Source organism: Harmonia axyridis, chromosome 1 (assembly GCF_914767665.1).
Source record: "Harmonia axyridis chromosome 1, icHarAxyr1.1, whole genome shotgun sequence".
NCBI classification, from domain to species: Eukaryota; Metazoa; Arthropoda; class Insecta; order Coleoptera; family Coccinellidae; genus Harmonia; species Harmonia axyridis.
Genome location: NC_059501.1, coordinates 12,940,337 through 12,957,405, shown reverse-complemented (window position 1 = coordinate 12,957,405; position 17,069 = coordinate 12,940,337). Strand labels below are relative to the sequence as shown.

Sequence of the window (17,069 nt, the reverse complement as noted above, 5' to 3'; positions counted from 1 at the left end):
GTGTATGTATATAGTAAGTTATTTCAGCCATCGTGTAACGAACAAAACACGACACGAACGGCACAAGTGATTGTACACCAATAAATTCGTAAACTCTCTGCGAATACCAGTCGTCTAGTGTGTGACGTCACGTCACTTACACGTACTACGAAATTATTCTTTCAAGCGCAACTTCAAAGTCCCATAACTTTTTCATTTCTAGAGATATTTCAATGATTCTTCCACATTTTTGTTTCATTTTACTTAAATTTTTGGAATTAATCCTTAACAAAAAATGAAAACTAGTCCATTACACCCTTGAAGACCACATATACCCAAATACCTATATTTTCTAAGGGAAAATGATTTCTGTCCTAATTTCCCAAGAAAATGGATATTCTCAATTCTACTCGCAACACAAACGGCTCTCTTTCTCTCTCTCTACAAAAAGAGTTGAAACCAGGAAGCATCCATGAAATGAACGAAATTTAAAAACATTGGAATCTATCGGATAAACGATTTTTCGCAATAACAGTGGCTATCGGCTGGAAATATTTGGGAATTTGAAGGAAAGGTTGGGCCTCCCTGAACAACGATATCCTGATTATACTCCCTTTTATTTCAACTTTCATGGATCAGAATATAAATCGAAAATTTCCCGATTTACAGCCGTATTCATGAGGAAAACTATAATTTAGAACGACGTAGAAAAAACTTCGTTACGAAAAAAAAGGAAATTTTCTGACTATCTAAACTCTTCCTTCGTGAATAACGGTTGAAGCTTCAGAAGTAAATAAGAATTTGGAAAGCACTGACTCAAAGTCAACTTTTGAGTAGGCCAATTAAGCTCTCAGGGGTCACATATATTTATATACTCTTTTTTGAATGAGCACCCAAAAGCTCGTGTCAATGCTTTCCTGATATTCATTTTTCTCTGAAGATTCAACCATTATTCAGTGAGAAATTACGATATTCTACTTGATTTTTGTATGTTTTTGGTTATGCTTTCCATACAAAATTGCACACAAAACTCACAAAACATCATTCAAAATTGCTGTGGTTTTATCAAAAAAATAACCGGTAAATATTATTTTTGTTGCCCAAATTTTCGAAATAATTTCAAAATTGAGAATTCAGTGCAGGGATCCCACTAATTTATTATCGATTGATACGTTAATAATCGGTACTTACCGTAGTTACTATGGTGAAGGGAGGGGAGGGGTAATTAACGTATCAATCGATAATCAATCTGTAGGATACCTACACTGAATTTTCATATTTGAAATCATGACTGTATGACTCGATAATAAATTATTAGGATTATCGATTGATACGTTAATAATCGATACCCCTTCCTTTCCCTCAACATAGTAAATAAGTACCTACCAATTATTATAAAATCAATTGATAATGAATTAGTGGAAACCCTGTACTGAATTCCCAGATAAAAATTTTATCGAATATTTTCACTTCGAAAAGTACCATTTTTCTGTTCAAAATGACACTAGGTTCACTCAGCATGAAAAAAACGAAATGAATTGAACGAAACTTGCAAACATAGGTTATAAAAATGAAAAATCTGTCGTTTCAGTTTATAAAATATGAAAGATGAGCAATCTTTTTATCCCTATAATTGTCCAACTAGACTAAATAATCCTTATTACAGCAAAACAAAATAGGAAATGTTTTGCAGCCATGCTTTATTTAATTTCCAAAGTACCGACAAAGAAGAAATATCCTGTAGGGACGCGTTGTCATTATTCCATAATTGTCTATTTTTATTGCCTTCCATTCGCAGAGTCTGCATAATAAACATCGAATTAAGTAGGTAACTGAAAACTTGATTAGACCCGAAGAAGATTCAATGTCTTATGATGTTTTAGCATCGTGCATTCAGCACGGGTGTTTTTTTCGAGGTTTATAATTTTAAGTTGGCATTACTGTTCAAGATGGCGACCGATTTAACAGCTGTCGAGTGATTTATTCTCAGTTTGGTTTGGCAAATCATCAGGAATAGACTCACGCCTGAACAACGTTTGCAAATAGTGCAATTTTATTTCGGAAATAATGGTTCTGTGCGGAATACGTATCGCGCACTACGTCCATTTTATTTTGTTGAGCGTGAAGCGCACTTCTGGTTGAATGGCTACGTCAACAAACAAAACTGCCGCATTTGGAGTGAAGCTAATCCTCAAGTGTATGTAGAAACACCGTTATATCCAGAAAAACTGACTGTTTGGTGCGCTTTATGGGCTGGTGGAATCATTGGTCCGTACTTCTTCAAAAATGATGATGGCCAGAACGTTACAGTCAATGGTGATCGGTAAAGAGCCATGATTACTAACTTTTTCATTCCTGAATTGAACAACCATGATGTCCAGGAATGTGGTTCCAACAAGACAGCGCAACATGTCACACAGCTCGTGCCACAATCGTTTTATTGAAAGACACGTTTGGTGACCGCCTAATTTCACTTTTTGGACCTGTGAATTGGCCTCCAAGATCTTGTGATTTAACACCGCTAGACTACTTTCTGTGGGGCTATGTAAAGTCATTGGTCTATGCGGAAAGCCACAAACCCTTGACCATTTGGAAGACAACATTCGCCGTGTTATTGCCGATATACGGCCACAAATGTTTGAAAAAGTCATCGAAAATTGGACGTCCAGATTGGACTACATCCGAACCAGCCGTGGCAGTCATATGCTAGAAATCATATTTAAAATATAATGTCACAAAATTATCTGGCGGATAAATGAAATTCATGTCAATCGAATAATCATCCATCATTGTTTTATTGCAATTTAAAGTGCTATAGCTCTAAAAAAAACACCCTTCACTTCTAAATTACGGGTTCTCAAAAATCACGGGCCCAATGAAAAATAACCCCCCTTCCCCTTATCGACGGGCCTGAACAAACCTAACGAATACTTCGTTGCGAAAAAAAAAAGAAAACTTTCTGACTGTACATATTCATTCCTAAATAACGTTGAAGCTTCAGAAATAAGGGGGATTCGTTTGTTCGCAAAGAAGACAGTAAATTTAATGACGAAACTCGGTCGAGTCCACAATCGGGCGAAATAATTTCCAAAAGTTCAATTCTTGTTCGATACATACGTACGCTCCAATTCAATTTCTTCTAATATGCCCTTTTGAATGGAAATTCCATCCTGAGGCAAGAAAACGGGAAGAAATTTCATTTGAAAGGGCGAATCTACACGACTCGCAGGAATATCTCATTAGAAATTCATGGTAGCATATGAATAATAAATACGCTGAAGCCTCGTAAGTATAAGAAACAAGTCTGTACGTGTTCGCTGTTCCCTACGTCTTCAACCATCGTTGGAATGGATATGGAAGAACGTATGTGGATCTGAATGTTTCTGTGATGGAAATGTTTAGGAGATTTTGGGGAACTGCAATTACATATTATTTTTTATGATGTCAGTTCGGAACCTTTAGTTGAAAATTATTATGTTTGTTCCAATATGGTCGAAGGAACACTTCTTCAGTTGAAGCAGGTACAGTATGCTGAAGATCGTTCAGGCCAGGTTAAAGTAATACCTACTTAGTGTTTCGTGCTTCTTAGAAATGTAAAGAAAAGTAAATCATATTTATAGTGGTAAAATCATGAGCTGAAGGCGCTTCTGATTCCAGTTAAGACGGTCTAGGTTCTCAACAAACTTGAAGAATTCAATGAATCTTTATTCTCCAGCCTCTGGAGATCCTTGAAGGCTTTACATTCCATATTATTCACTCACTAGTCTTTGGTTTACCAGGGCATTAGATAGGGCCGTAGCCAAACATTTTTGCGCCATGGCAAAAAAAATTCGTCTTCTTATTCGATTATATCCATCTAACTCCAATCGTCTTCTTCTTCTCGCTCTTTTCAATTGAACTGTGTCCCGTTTTTCTCAGCCTTCTTCTTGTCATTGTTATCTCTCTTGTGATATCGAGCTCCAGCCTTATTTCCATCTCTTTGGTGGGCGCTCCAATGGTTTAAGTATGTTTGGGATCTGTGTTTCCGGCAAATTGGCCAGTCTTTCTGTTGACATCCTCTTAACATGGTCTCTCCAGATTCTCCTGCATGCTCTGATCCATCTGACCATATCCTGCGTCTCCAGTTCTCCCCTTATGTCCTCACTCTTCACATGAGTGTTACTCCTTTGATGCATTTTGGCGCCATGGCAAAAAAAATTCGTCTTCTTATTCGATTATATTCATTTAATTCTAATCGTCTTCTTCTTCTCCTTCTTTTCAATAGAACTGTGTCCCGTTTTTTTCAGCCTTGTTCTTGTCATTGTTATGTCTCTTGTGATATCTACCTCCAGCCTTCTTTCCATCTCTTTGGTGGGTGCCCCAATGGTCTAAGTGTGTTTGGGATCTGTGTTTCCGCCCAATTGGCCAGTCTTTCTATTGACATCCTCTTAACATGGTCTCTCCAGATTCTCCTGCATGCTCTGATCCATCTGACCATATCCTGCGTCTCCAGTTCCTCCCTTATGACCTCACTCCTCACATGAGTGTTACTCCTTTGATGCATTTTGGCGCCATGGCAAAAAAAAAATTGTCTTCTTATTCGATTATATCCATCTAATTCCAATCGTCTTCTTCTTCTCGCTCTTTTCAATTGAACTGTGTCCCGTTTTTTTCAGCCTTCTTCTTGTCATTGTTATGTCTCTTGTGATATCGAGCTCCAGCCTTCTTTCCATCTCTTTGGTGGGTGCCCCAATGGTCTAAGTGTGTTTGGGATCTGTGTTTCCGCCCAATTGGCCAGTCTTTCTGTTGACATCCTCTTAACATGGTCTCTCCAGATTCTCCTGCATGTTCTGATCCATCTGACTATATCCTGCGTCTCCAGTTCCTCCCTTATGTCCTCACTCCTCATATGAGTGTTTCTCCTTTGATGCATCTTGAAACCCTAATTTCTGTAGTTCTTGCCATCCTCTTGGTTGTAAATGTTTCTGACCTCGTTTCGGCGGCGTTTGTGAGTAGGTACTGGTCTCACACACGCTTTATCTATGCAAGTCTTCACTTTATGGCTCATGGTTCTGTTGGTACAGATAACGTCTTCCAGACAGCCTCCGATTTTTGCAGCTTTGTTTGCGTGTGCTCGTACCTATTCTACAACTCATAGTTCACTGAATACTGTTACTTCAAGATAGTTGAATCTTGACACCTGTTCCATTATTTTGTTGCTGGTTACTATCTTACATCGGATAAACTCATTGGCGATGACCATGGTATTAGATTTCTCACAGCTGTTACTTTTGTTCATATCTTCTGCGCCCATTCTGAACTCATACATACTCTTGAATTGAATATGATATCGTTGAAGTATAAAAACTAACTTTGATAACAGGTGAAATACCAATCGAGTTGACTGCCTCGGTAGTCGACTGTGGTGTCAAAGGTACCGGATTCGAATCCTGGCTAGATCATGGATGTTGTACATGTCTGGTGATGGTTAGGTTAGAGGCAAATGACTGTAGCAATCGATGCCTCCAACAAAATAAAAGAAAGAAAAAAACCAATCGTGTTGTGATGCCATTTGTTCTGACTGGTTCTTCAAGAATAGAATAGATCTAACGTCGATGGATTCAATACTTGCATATTATTGATGATTACATATTTTTGGTGGAAATATAATTGGGATTGTATTCATACAAAGTTTCTTGCATATCTCATTATTCCAAATGAATTTCTAGTTGGTTTGAGACTGTTCCTGTATTCTATGCAATGGCGTTACATCAGGACAAGTTTGCGAAGAAAGGGAATAATTGGCTCTCCAAAGCGCTCTAAATATTTGAATTTTCACTTTGAGTTGGAATGAAATTCGAACAATAATCGTGTCGAACGCTGATATTCGATTACCGGCCCACCAATGTTTCACTATTGAAAATCCATTACTTCTGCAAGAATGCATAAAGAGTGAAAAGAGAGAGAGAGACAGAGAAAGCTGAATGAACATTAGGCAGAGTTGCCAAATGGTTGTACATCGTGTTTCGTTGTTCGAGCTTTGCGATTTCCAATCATTCATTTCGCATCGGAATATGGACGCTTTAATTAGATTTCATGGCAAACGAAATTGATTTGATAAATGATTTCGTTCCATTTGGAATTTGTTTTTCCTTCGGTATACAACGTTATCTCACCACCATTTATGAAATTTGGGATTTTTGCCCTCGCATGGACTACAGGATTTCACCGTGAAATGCGGGATTGTTCTATTATGTATGGTATCCCATGCTTTATTTAAATTGACACCAGTGATTGAAGGGAGGTTATATTTTTGGGCCGTTGGTAATTTTTGACCATCTCCTATGATGCCGGATTGATGTATAAATCGAGATATTCAGCAGTTGAATCGTTCCATATAAAAAATGTAGTAAAGGGTGTTTTTTTTTCGAGGTATATAACTTTAAGTTGGCAATTCTGTTCAAGATGGCGACTGATTTAACAGCTGTCAAGTGATTTATTCTCAGTTTGGTTTGGCAATTCATAATGAATAGACTTACGCGTGAACAACGCTTGCAAATAGTGCAATTTTATTTCGAAAATAATGGTTCTGTGCGGAATACGTATCGCGCATTACATCCATTTTATTTTGTTTAGCGATGAAACGCACTTCTGGTTGAATGGCTACGTCAACAAACAAAACTGCCGCATTTGGAGTGAAGCTAATCCTCAAGTGTATGTCGAAACACCGTTACATTCAGAAAAACTGACTGTTTGGTGCGCTTTATGGGCTGGTGGAATCATTGGTCCGTACTTCTTCAAAAACGATGATGGCCAGAACGTTACAGTCAATGGTGATCAGTATAGAGCCATAATTACTAACTTTTTCATTCCTGGATTGAACAACCATGATGTCCAGGAGCTGTGGTTCCAACAAGACGGCGCAACATGTCACACAGCTCGTGCCACAATCGATTTATTGAAAGACACGTTTGGTGACCGCCTAATTTCACGTTTTGGACCTGTGAATTGGTCTCCAAGATCTTGTGATTTAACACCACTAGACTACTTTCTGTGGGTTTATGTAAAGTCATTGGTCTATGCGGATAAGCCACAAACCCTTGACCATTTGGAAGACAACATTCGCCGTGTTATTGCCGATATACGGCCACAAATGTTGGAAAAAGTCATCGAAAATTGGACGTCCAGATTGGACTACATCCGAGCCAGCCGTGGCGGTCATATGCCAGAAGTCATATTTAAAATGTAATGCCACAAGATTATCTTGCGGATAAATAAAATTCATGTCAATCGAATAATCCATCGTTGTTTTATTGCAATTTGAAGTTCTATAGCTCTAAAAAACACCCTTTAGTAGTTATTGGCAACCGCAAATAAACTGGGAATAAACTATAGACAGAATTATGTCCGATGCTGGTCTTTGAGATAAAATCCGATATGAATACAACTACGAACAAAGAATCATTATTTTGAATGAAGAGCTTCTCTCGAAACATCCTGGTTTGATAATATAATAGACAGAGTGAGGAGATCGACGAGCCGCATTATACAATGACGCATTATGGAGGAAGTTCTTTCTTATCAGCATATGAAGGGTTTTCCAATAAGAGGCTTAATTTGGATATTGAAAAAAAAGGATTTAGCTAATTCAAGAGAAATCAATGGATGTTTATTTCATTGTAGAGAAGAAGGTATGTCATTAAAGAGGAAAAATGATATCAGTCGAATGGCTGCCATGGCTACGGTTGCAGCAATATACAGGGTTAGAACTATTTAGAGGGGCACAACAGGGATATCGAAAACCGTCAGAAATACAGGGTGGCTTAAATTACAAAAAAATTGCTTTATTTAGGGCTCAGTGTGTTGGTGTTAACATATCCAAAATATCTCCATTGGTTTCTGAGATATATTGATATTATTGTTAAGTGTGATACATTGTTAAATTAGTAATTTTTTCCTATATAACCTCATAAGGAGAACCATTAGAAACAAATTGATAATCGCGTCTCTGACTCAATGGAAAGCAGAAAATGGATTTATCTCCAGAAACAAATGAGTAATTTTTAGTTTTTCTGCAATATCTCGGGAGCCATCGAAGTTGATTTGGATCTGTTAACACCAACACACTTATCCCTAAACAACGCAACTTTTTTCCGATTTAAGCCATCCTGTATCTCTAAAGGTTTTTGATATCCCTGTAGTGTCCCTCTAAATAGTTCCAACCCATTATATCATAATATCTAGTGGACAAAAAAAACTCGGAACGTATAGGTAGGTAAGAGGAAACTCAAGACCTAGATTATCTTTCAGTTCTTGAGATCTCTATCGAGAAGGGCTGAAAGTATTTTAATCAACTTAATCCTCAGCAAACACAACTTACCTGACTAGATTTATCTACCAACCTCTCCCCACATATGAATCTCAAATAGAAATTCATCCAAAATCACTTGAAGGAACTCTGAATGGTAATACTCCTTCTTGATATCGTTATAGCATTCGGACTCTGGAGAGATGAGGCCCTTAGGAATTTTTGATTCACTAAATCTGATTGGCCTTACTCATTTTCCTATTTTCTGAAACGCATTTGATAAAACAGATATTTCTTTCAGTATTTTTTTTTTAGTTTTCGGCATTTAGGTGAAAATTAATCAATCAAAGTGAAATCTTGCAAAAAATGCTATTTTAAGAATCCCAAAACGTACTGAATTAGACAATAATTGAGGGGATCACTACGCTCCTCCTCTAACTTGATCAGTGACACTTAATCATCTGTTGAGTATTTATAGTTAACTTCAGTTTTATAGCTTGATTGTGAATAGGTTTTCGCAAATAAATGAATTAATGCATTTATAAATTTTTATATTTTGGTTCAAATTTTATATTCAGATGAACTCCGAGAAAAAATTTCACTAGTCTATAAATGATAAATGAAAATACTGATAAACTGAGTACAACGACTGAAGTAATATCAACTAAGTAATACTGATACCATGCCATATCAGCAGCTCTACTCCTCAGTTGAGGGGCCCCTTTGTACCTCAAAACGTACTCAATCCAATAAACAGCTTCGTCTAATGGTTTGTTGGGCCTATCTTTGAACATGATTGATAATGACATTGCATTATCTTTATATCTGAAAGAAAAAACGATGAATTCAAAATTTTATTTCGAGTTTGAAAATATTATCGACTCGAGCAAAATATATTGAATGAAATGATAGGTACAGAAAGAATCTTCAATTTAAGTAAATAATAAATGTTTCTATTGATATTTGAATTCCTCATCAGATAACTACATCTGTGGTGAAATACGTGAAGGATCTTTGAAGTATGTGAATCTACCATCTTCCTTGGTTTACTAATTCTATGAATCTACCGACCATTTAGATCTACCAATACGGTAGATCAGTTGGTTTACTAGTTAGAATACTAACTTTGGATTTTCTATTAAGTCCCTCATTTTGAAGATAATTTCTTCCTGAGTAAATTCCTCCATTATAACATGCAGTGCAACTCCCTTAGACACCATATTCTTTGAATTTAGATGTTGGTCTGCAAAAATAGGTATACTCAACATTGGTACACCACAATAAATCGCTTCCTGTGTTCCTAATAATCCACTGTGTGTAAAAAAGAACAAGATGTTTGGATTGCCTGAAACAAAATACTACCTATAGTAACTAACTCGTTATACATATACCAAATATACCCACACAAAATATCTAGCTGAGGTACCCATTCCTGAGTGTTTACATTTGAAGGTATTCTCAATCCTTTGGGGAGTTTTTTTCTATCTGTTTTCCACAACACTTTGTAGTTTAATATATCGAAGGCATCGCATATATTCTGTAGTTTTTCTAAAGGAATTGTATCTGAACTCAATACAGTACCAATGGAGAAATATATGAATTTTGAATCCCCGAGTATATCTTGTAAATCCTGCAGAAGATATTTTTTATTTGAAATCAAGATTTTATGGCAATACTGATGTTCTTCTGCTCACTTGTTTCAATTCATAGAATTCGAAAAGAACTGAGGTGAAGAAGTCACACAAACTGCAAATGTACTCACACTATCTAATGGTTTAACTTCGTTTATATGAAGTCCGGCAGCTTCAACGAAATTTGGGACGTTAGGTCTGGCTTGATCAAGACTGAAGTGACTATTGACAATGAAAAGACTGGTATTCGATACTATATCTTCCAAATATGGCATATCTTCTCCAAAAAATTTTCGCGCCTCCTCATCTTGTATTTGTAAATACTTGTAATGTCTTAAAAAATTATCCTTAGTGAAACTTTTATACCTACTTAAGGGAATGTAATAGGTAGGTTACCAAGAAGGGACAGCAGTTTTTCCATCATACTCAGTGAAGTAATATTCCTCACGAATAATAATACTTTTAGTTGAAACTTTTGCTTGAAGTGAATACACACGAGGAAGGAAGGATTTGAGATTATGAGGTGCATAGCTGAAGAGAGTTGCTTTATATGAAAAAGATGGCCAAGTTTTCCAACTTGACTTCTTTCATTTGAAAGGGAACGCACTCGTCAGTATTTTGAAATGAGATAAAGGTTGTCGTAAGCCAAAGTCAGTTGGAAGCTTTCGATATGGCGTACTGTAAGCAATAGTAGACAGTGAGAATGAATGACGAAGGAATATGGAATGGAACGAAACCTAGAAAAATTAAAACGGGAAAATAGTAATAAAACAATGAGACGTTATACTGTCCACTGGTATACGCCTGGGCTTGGTGTAACGTTTCGCTGAAAAACAACAAGACTACTTCATAGAATGGATGAATTATTTTATTCTCATGAATTTTTTCTCCTGATGAATGGTTATCAGAAATTAGTGAATGGCCTAATAACGATATAAAAGGTACTCACAGAAGCTTAGCATGAAGCAGTGTGAATGTGTTGAGTATTCTCTCGTATAACGTCATTTCTGGAAGCAGATCTCGAAAATATGTGGGAATGTAGGAAGGATTATCAGGATTTCCAATTCTATTAGCTCCCCAAGGCAAATTAACGCTGGAAGTTAATGCTATAACTGGCACTTTGTATTTATGTGCAAAACCAAAAATACAATCATATGCGAAGACTTCGAAGATAAGAAGATCGTATTTTTTATCAGTGTCTTTGAAGTTCCTCATTTCTTTGGTACTGAATAAATTTGAACATATATTGAAATTTCGGTCATGAGATGCAAGGATCATTTCCATCATTTCATGAACTGAGAGCATACGGGCATCTTGAACATTGAACTCCTCACCTGCTTCTTCAAGGATATTTGGAATTTTGATGAAATTCAACCTGAAAATAGATATGAATATAGGTTTTGCTCAAAAATTTCTGTTAATAACAATTAACAAATTCAACTGGTGCAGTTAGACTTTAAATCTCAAAATTATATCTTATTTATTTTGAGAAAAACCTATGTTGATTACTGCATTTATTGATATTGTTTCTGAGTTTGATTATGTAAAAGTCAAGAGTCTAGGCGAATCAATTTATCTAAATTATGTATTATAAATATAAACAATTCCAATATTGATTTCGATTTGGACGAAGTAATGAAATATTCAATTATTGAAATTAAAAAGAATTGGGTTGAAGGCATAATTGCTGTTATCATCTCATAATCCAAATAGAGTTCCGTTCATATTTACAAGGTCATAAAAACGAAAAGAATTATATTTGTAAATAGACAGTTATCCTTCACATATTGATTGATAATTTGAAATTACTGTTAGATAAATATGATGTCTGTAATTTTCGAATTTTGAAACATGGTCTCAAACGATAAGCGTCGACTTACTGATGACGAATCTATGGTTAAAATTCAGATCGTACACTTGTCCAGCCGTCTTCTCTCCAGAATGGAAAAATGTAGTCTAGAAATCATCTGGTCCTCGAAATGATTACTGAACGAAAATACCCAACAATTTGATATTTTCAGGGTGAATTCGTGAACCCATTGACTCAACCGCTTATTATTTCACGTTTGTGGTTGTTTTCCTTGACAATATCAACATCCTCTAGTTTGATATTTGTTTCATTTGTAGTAATAATATGTAAAACTAAGCTAGAGGTTATTTATGAAAATAGAACTCAGCTCCATGAGAGGGATATTTGGTATCCTTAAAATGAATGACAGGGAGCATATTCCTTGATATACTCAAGACAGGAAAATTTTTGATTTTGAATTAAAGGTTAAGTTATAAATTTGGAGAGGAAAAGTGGAAAAATTAATTTTCAGTTTAAATTTTCATAATTTGATAAGAAATCAATAGTATACAGGAAACGAATGATTGTCATTATCTCAAAACTGAACAGTGAATCGATATAACTCTCAACCTATTCAAAATTGAGTTCAGAGGCAATTTAGCCAATTGATTTGTGGTATCAGATAGTTATCCATTTGTTCTAATGTAATCTGAACATCACCGTTGATTGAACTGATTCGACCAGGATTTCTCTTTCGAATTTAAATTTCGATTCATCAATCTGAAAGTATATACACATATATAAAGAAATACCTTGTTGAATTAGGTTTCTGTAGGGCAGTAACAACATCAACTTCATGTCCTTTCCTGGATAATTCTTCCAGAAGTGACCGGAACATAATAAAGTGACTGTGGGCAGGAAATCCTAATACGCAAAGGATTTTTGCATTCTCCACTTTTCCGAGGCAAAGTGCTAGGAGTACGGTTGATAAAAGAAGTAACTTAATCATCTAGGAAATGAAAAACGAAATCAAATTAGGACATGTTAATAGTTTTGGGTTGAAGAAACTTTTTTCCCTGATTTCAAAATTAACCCTGACAACATGCATTTCAGACATTCCTGAATATCTTAGGTTTATGTCTGTCTTTCCTGTCTGTCTGTTGGTCAACGTGTCTGGTCATTTTTGTAACAACCTCAACTTTTTCAATTCTTATACGATTTTAATGGAATTTGATGGTTGCATATACAAAACATTTTCAGGTAGGGTGAGCATTGAGCTTTCGCAAATATTGAATTACCGTATTTCCATATATCTTCTTCTACTTGTTGTATGGTTATGAAATTCGTTGATTATATTCGAATGGCTTTATAAGTGCTCCTAGAAATTGAAGCTCTTTCTAATATAGGATAAGCTTTTCTCATGTGGAGATTCCGTACGTCAATATTTCCCGTTTTTGCAAAGCGATTTTTAGATATTAAAGGTATCATAAGGATTTCAGCTATTTTGAATATACAGCGAATTGCTGACTTTTTAGCAGTATAGGATGAAGAAGCAGACCTAATAGGAGAGCTTTTTTTATATATCTACTAATGGAATATGACCTGTAGATACGGAGTATTACCTATAGAAACGAAATATGACTTATAGAATCGAAATATGACCTATAGAAACTGGAGAATATAAAACTCATGTGAAAATCGAATATTCCCAATGGTGAAATCAATGAAAGTCCAAAAAGATATTTGCCGATTATTTCGAATTGAAATTTGAATATTAACCGCATTGAACGTCTTATATTGATTCATGTTAGTAAATGATTCAATAATATAGTAGGGAATTGCGAGAAATAAATTATAGTACTGGAAGTATCTTACAGATCTATATTTTCAATGCTTCAGTATCTGTGAAGGAAATGATAATTCAGTGAATTTGGACCTTACTCAACAAAATGATATGTTTGCTCAATAGAAATCGAAGAAGACTAATTTGATATGACCGGAAAAAAAAATACTCACAATTTCGAATAATTCCTAGTTAAGAGGTTGAAAACTACCTACTGACTCAATACGTAATCTGCTGTTGAATGGATACTTATCTCAATTGAACTAAAAATAATATTTGGCAATAATCCTCGAAAACTTGATAAGTCATATGTTCCTTCGAATAGCTTTATTTATAATTTCTCTATCCTATGACTGCATTTTGCTGAAGGTATGAAATAACCAAGCGCTGATTATTCTTATCATTTCATTTCCTATCAGAATTTTCAGATTTTTAGATTGTCCAATATTTGCTATGAAAAGCGTACAGATTTTTTTTGAAGCTATGGTAATGGCGAATGCAATTCATTTGAATTATTTCATTCACACATAATTAAAACTTCAAATCGGAATATTTATGCCAAATTTAAGTTGAATATCTTGAGAAGCGAAGGTGCTCTGAGAAAAAAACTTGAAAGAAATCTTCAACAACCTGTATCTCGAGAACAAATCATGTGCGGACCTGTTTATTGGACTTTTTTTCTTAAAATTATTCGGGGAATCTGTCATTTTCGTTTGTATCCCCAATTTAGGAACACCCCGTATAAATAAGCCCTTATGAATCGGGATCTTTTAAGTAGATAGCTTTAATGTGGAGTGAGTACATTGAAAAGGTCCGTGAGTTGAAAAACTTCTGGACAAGGAATTTTATATGACTTCGTTCGTAGATGAAGGATATGAATAATTTTAAATATGAAATATGCTCTGGTCAAGTTGGAAAGAAATGAGGGCACATTCGGTCCATACCTACATAGGTACTTTCTTCATTATTATTCATGGAATTCCTTTTCCAATTTTCAAACCATTGCGTCTTTCCAAATTATGCATTCCCAGAAAAACTGGACATTCAATCAAAATTGAATACATATCTTATGTACGGGATATAACGCAATTGCAACGTGAGCTTATGAATGAAACAAGGATGCAAACGGAGTTGAAAGTCAACCACAAAATTTGTTTGGCGATATTTTTGCTATATTCATTATATCTATGGTAGGGACAAAGAAATAAAATATCTCCTGAACATAATTGTGCTTTCCCTATGATGATTTAAGAAACAAAAATAACAGTAACAGTAGGAAAACTGAAATTATGTACACTTACGAAGAAGACAACATTAAAGACTGGAAAGTAAAGAATTTGGCAGAAGAAAACATCATATACAGAATTGAAATAAAACTCTAAGGAAGAAAAGAAAATTCCTATGGACTGGAATCACTGAAAAAGTCACCAAATGAATTAATCATTCCCTGGAATCATTCTCCTATGTGAAACATCTCAAAGGAAAGAATGTTGCACGATTCAAAAAGTTACAACAAATATTTCACCCACGCTTCGCTACTGCAAGATGCCGATGATATCTACATCAATTGAATGAAGAAAAGAGGTGGAACCAATTACGAAAGACATCATTACAGTGGTTAAATATTCAAACTAAATTATTAAGTATATACCAAAACATTCAATCCACTACCAAAAACTCCATGGAACCCAAACATTTCGAATTCTATAGTGAAAACCACACAAGGGAATTACTGCAATACCCACATCCGCAAAATAAATATCGTTTCGAAAAAACTAAGGTTACAAACTCCACGAAAACCATGAGGAACGTGTCTTTGCTGGCTCAGAATCACAATGAAATATTTTAATGAGCAAACAGATAGGAATAAAACGGTATAAAATGCGAAGATTTAGTATTCGGATTTATGACGCCGTTAACGCTAAACGTGCTCCAAATATTCCTGACTCATGCGTGCAGTATGTGCTGAAGGAACTGGAACTGATCTGCTAGCGATCCTTGAGTCCTCGAAGCCGCAATGGAAAGGAATTTGTGAGCATTTTTGGTTTGGAAATACTGAAAATGCTAGTGGTGATTCTTTTCTTCCATTGTTAAGCCTCTGCGATTAATGTTTATGATAAAATAAACTACATTATTATTATTATTATTCATAGGTTTTCATAATTATAGGTCACAATTCGTAATATTTGAACTTTTTCATGGAATATATCACCATAAGGTTTTCTTGAGGAAAAGAAGAAGCAGGGTGACTGGAAAGATCTATTATTTCCCTTTATCGATAATGTAGTCTTGATTTATCGATCGCCTGCTCCGAAAACCTGAAGAACATCGTTTTCTGGCTGACTCTGGTGAAGGTTGTACGAATTGAACATTTGTAAATTGAGTACACATCTATTTTCAGTCTCACAATAAAAAAGTACAGAGTATTGAAAAGATGAGACAGGGCGACACTATCTCAACAAAACTGTTCACATTGGTACTTGAAGAAGTATTTAAACAACTTACTTGGCAAATGAAAGGCATCAAAGTTAACAGCTCATTTCTCAAGCACCTGCGATTCGCTGACGACATTGTCTTGTTTTATAGTGATATTCGTGCATCAAAACAAGTTGATCTGAAGATGAACATCCAGAAGACCAAAATTATGAGCGGGGAAAATGTTGCCATCACCAACCAACCACCAGCAACAAATAGAAAATGTTTCTCAATGTATATATACAATATCACCTTGGGAAAAGATAATCAGGGAGCAGAGGTCACTAGGAGAGTATAGCTAATGTGGGCAGCTTCTGGAAACCTTGCAAATATACTAAAAAATACAGACATCCCTATGAATCTCAAACGTAAAGTTTTCGACTCCTGTATCCTACCTGTTGCCACATACGGGATGGAGACCGTAACCCTCACAGTTAAAAGTTCAAATAAACTAAGAGTAGCACAGAGGGCAATGGAATGTGAATTGCTCAATATATAATTAAAAGACATAATCAGGAACAAGGAAATCAGGGAGAGAACCAAGGTCAGGAATGTCATAGGGGGAATAGCGGTCAAAAAGTGGGGATGGGCTGGTCACATAGCCAGGCAGAATAGCAGCAGATGGACACTAAAAACAACACAATGGAGACCTCTTGAGACCAGGAGAAGTAGAGGCAGACCACAAAGAAGATTGGTGGACGATATCCGAGAGATAACAGGTAGAAACTGGCTGAGTTAGGTTAGAGATAGACGAATGTGGAAGAGTATGGAGGAGGCTTCAATTCAGGAGTGGATGATGAATACCTGAAAAAGAAGAAGAAGAAGATTGAAGAGATATTCTCGTATTAATTATAATACCTCAATACGGTACTGAATTTCGTCTTCAAGCATTAAAAACAAAAAAAAGCGTTGTCAATAATCAGATTTTCTGTGTGCCGTCGTCTACGTCTAACTTTTAATTTGGTCGTCTTGTCTTGTATTTGATTCGTGACTCGTCTTACTTTCAGTTTGCAACCCGTCTGATTATAAGCCTCAACCGATTCTTGGTTTCGTCTTAACTCTGAC

General features: G+C 35.7%; 1 protein-coding gene across 2 annotated transcripts; it reads right to left on the bottom strand.

Annotated features, from left to right (window-relative positions):
- Window positions 1-8,800: 8,800 nt before the first annotated feature.
- Window positions 8,801-13,844, bottom strand: LOC123688789 (UDP-glycosyltransferase UGT5-like). Of its 2 annotated transcripts, XM_045627456.1 has the most exons (7): window positions 13,703-13,844; window positions 12,499-12,695; window positions 10,847-11,272; window positions 10,029-10,230; window positions 9,671-9,896; window positions 9,392-9,611; window positions 8,801-9,091 (listed from the first exon to the last, which is right to left on the bottom strand). In XM_045627456.1, exons 2-7 carry the CDS (start codon window positions 12,693-12,695, stop codon window positions 8,806-8,808), a joined length of 1,557 nt encoding a protein of 518 aa, XP_045483412.1. In that variant the 5' UTR covers window positions 13,703-13,844; the 3' UTR covers window positions 8,801-8,805. The 2 variants fall into 2 exon arrangements, with proteins under 2 accessions (XP_045483412.1, XP_045483413.1); XM_045627457.1 differs by lacking the exon at window positions 12,499-12,695 and having other exon boundaries at window positions 13,703-13,798.
- Window positions 13,845-17,069: the final 3,225 nt, after the last annotated feature.

Bases quoted from the DNA above. Each gene is read 5' to 3' on its own strand.
- LOC123688789 (XM_045627456.1), bottom strand. From the start codon at position 12,695: ATGATTAAGTTACTTCTTTTATCAACCGTACTCCTAGCACTTTGCCTC. The intron at 11,273-12,498 runs GTATTTCTTTAT...ATCTATTTTCAG, and splicing joins CAGAAACCTAATTCAACAAG to GTTGAATTTCATCAAAATTC. The intron at 9,897-10,028 runs GTGAGTACATTT...TATCTTCTGCAG, and splicing joins AAGTTAAACCATTAGATAGT to GATTTACAAGATATACTCGG.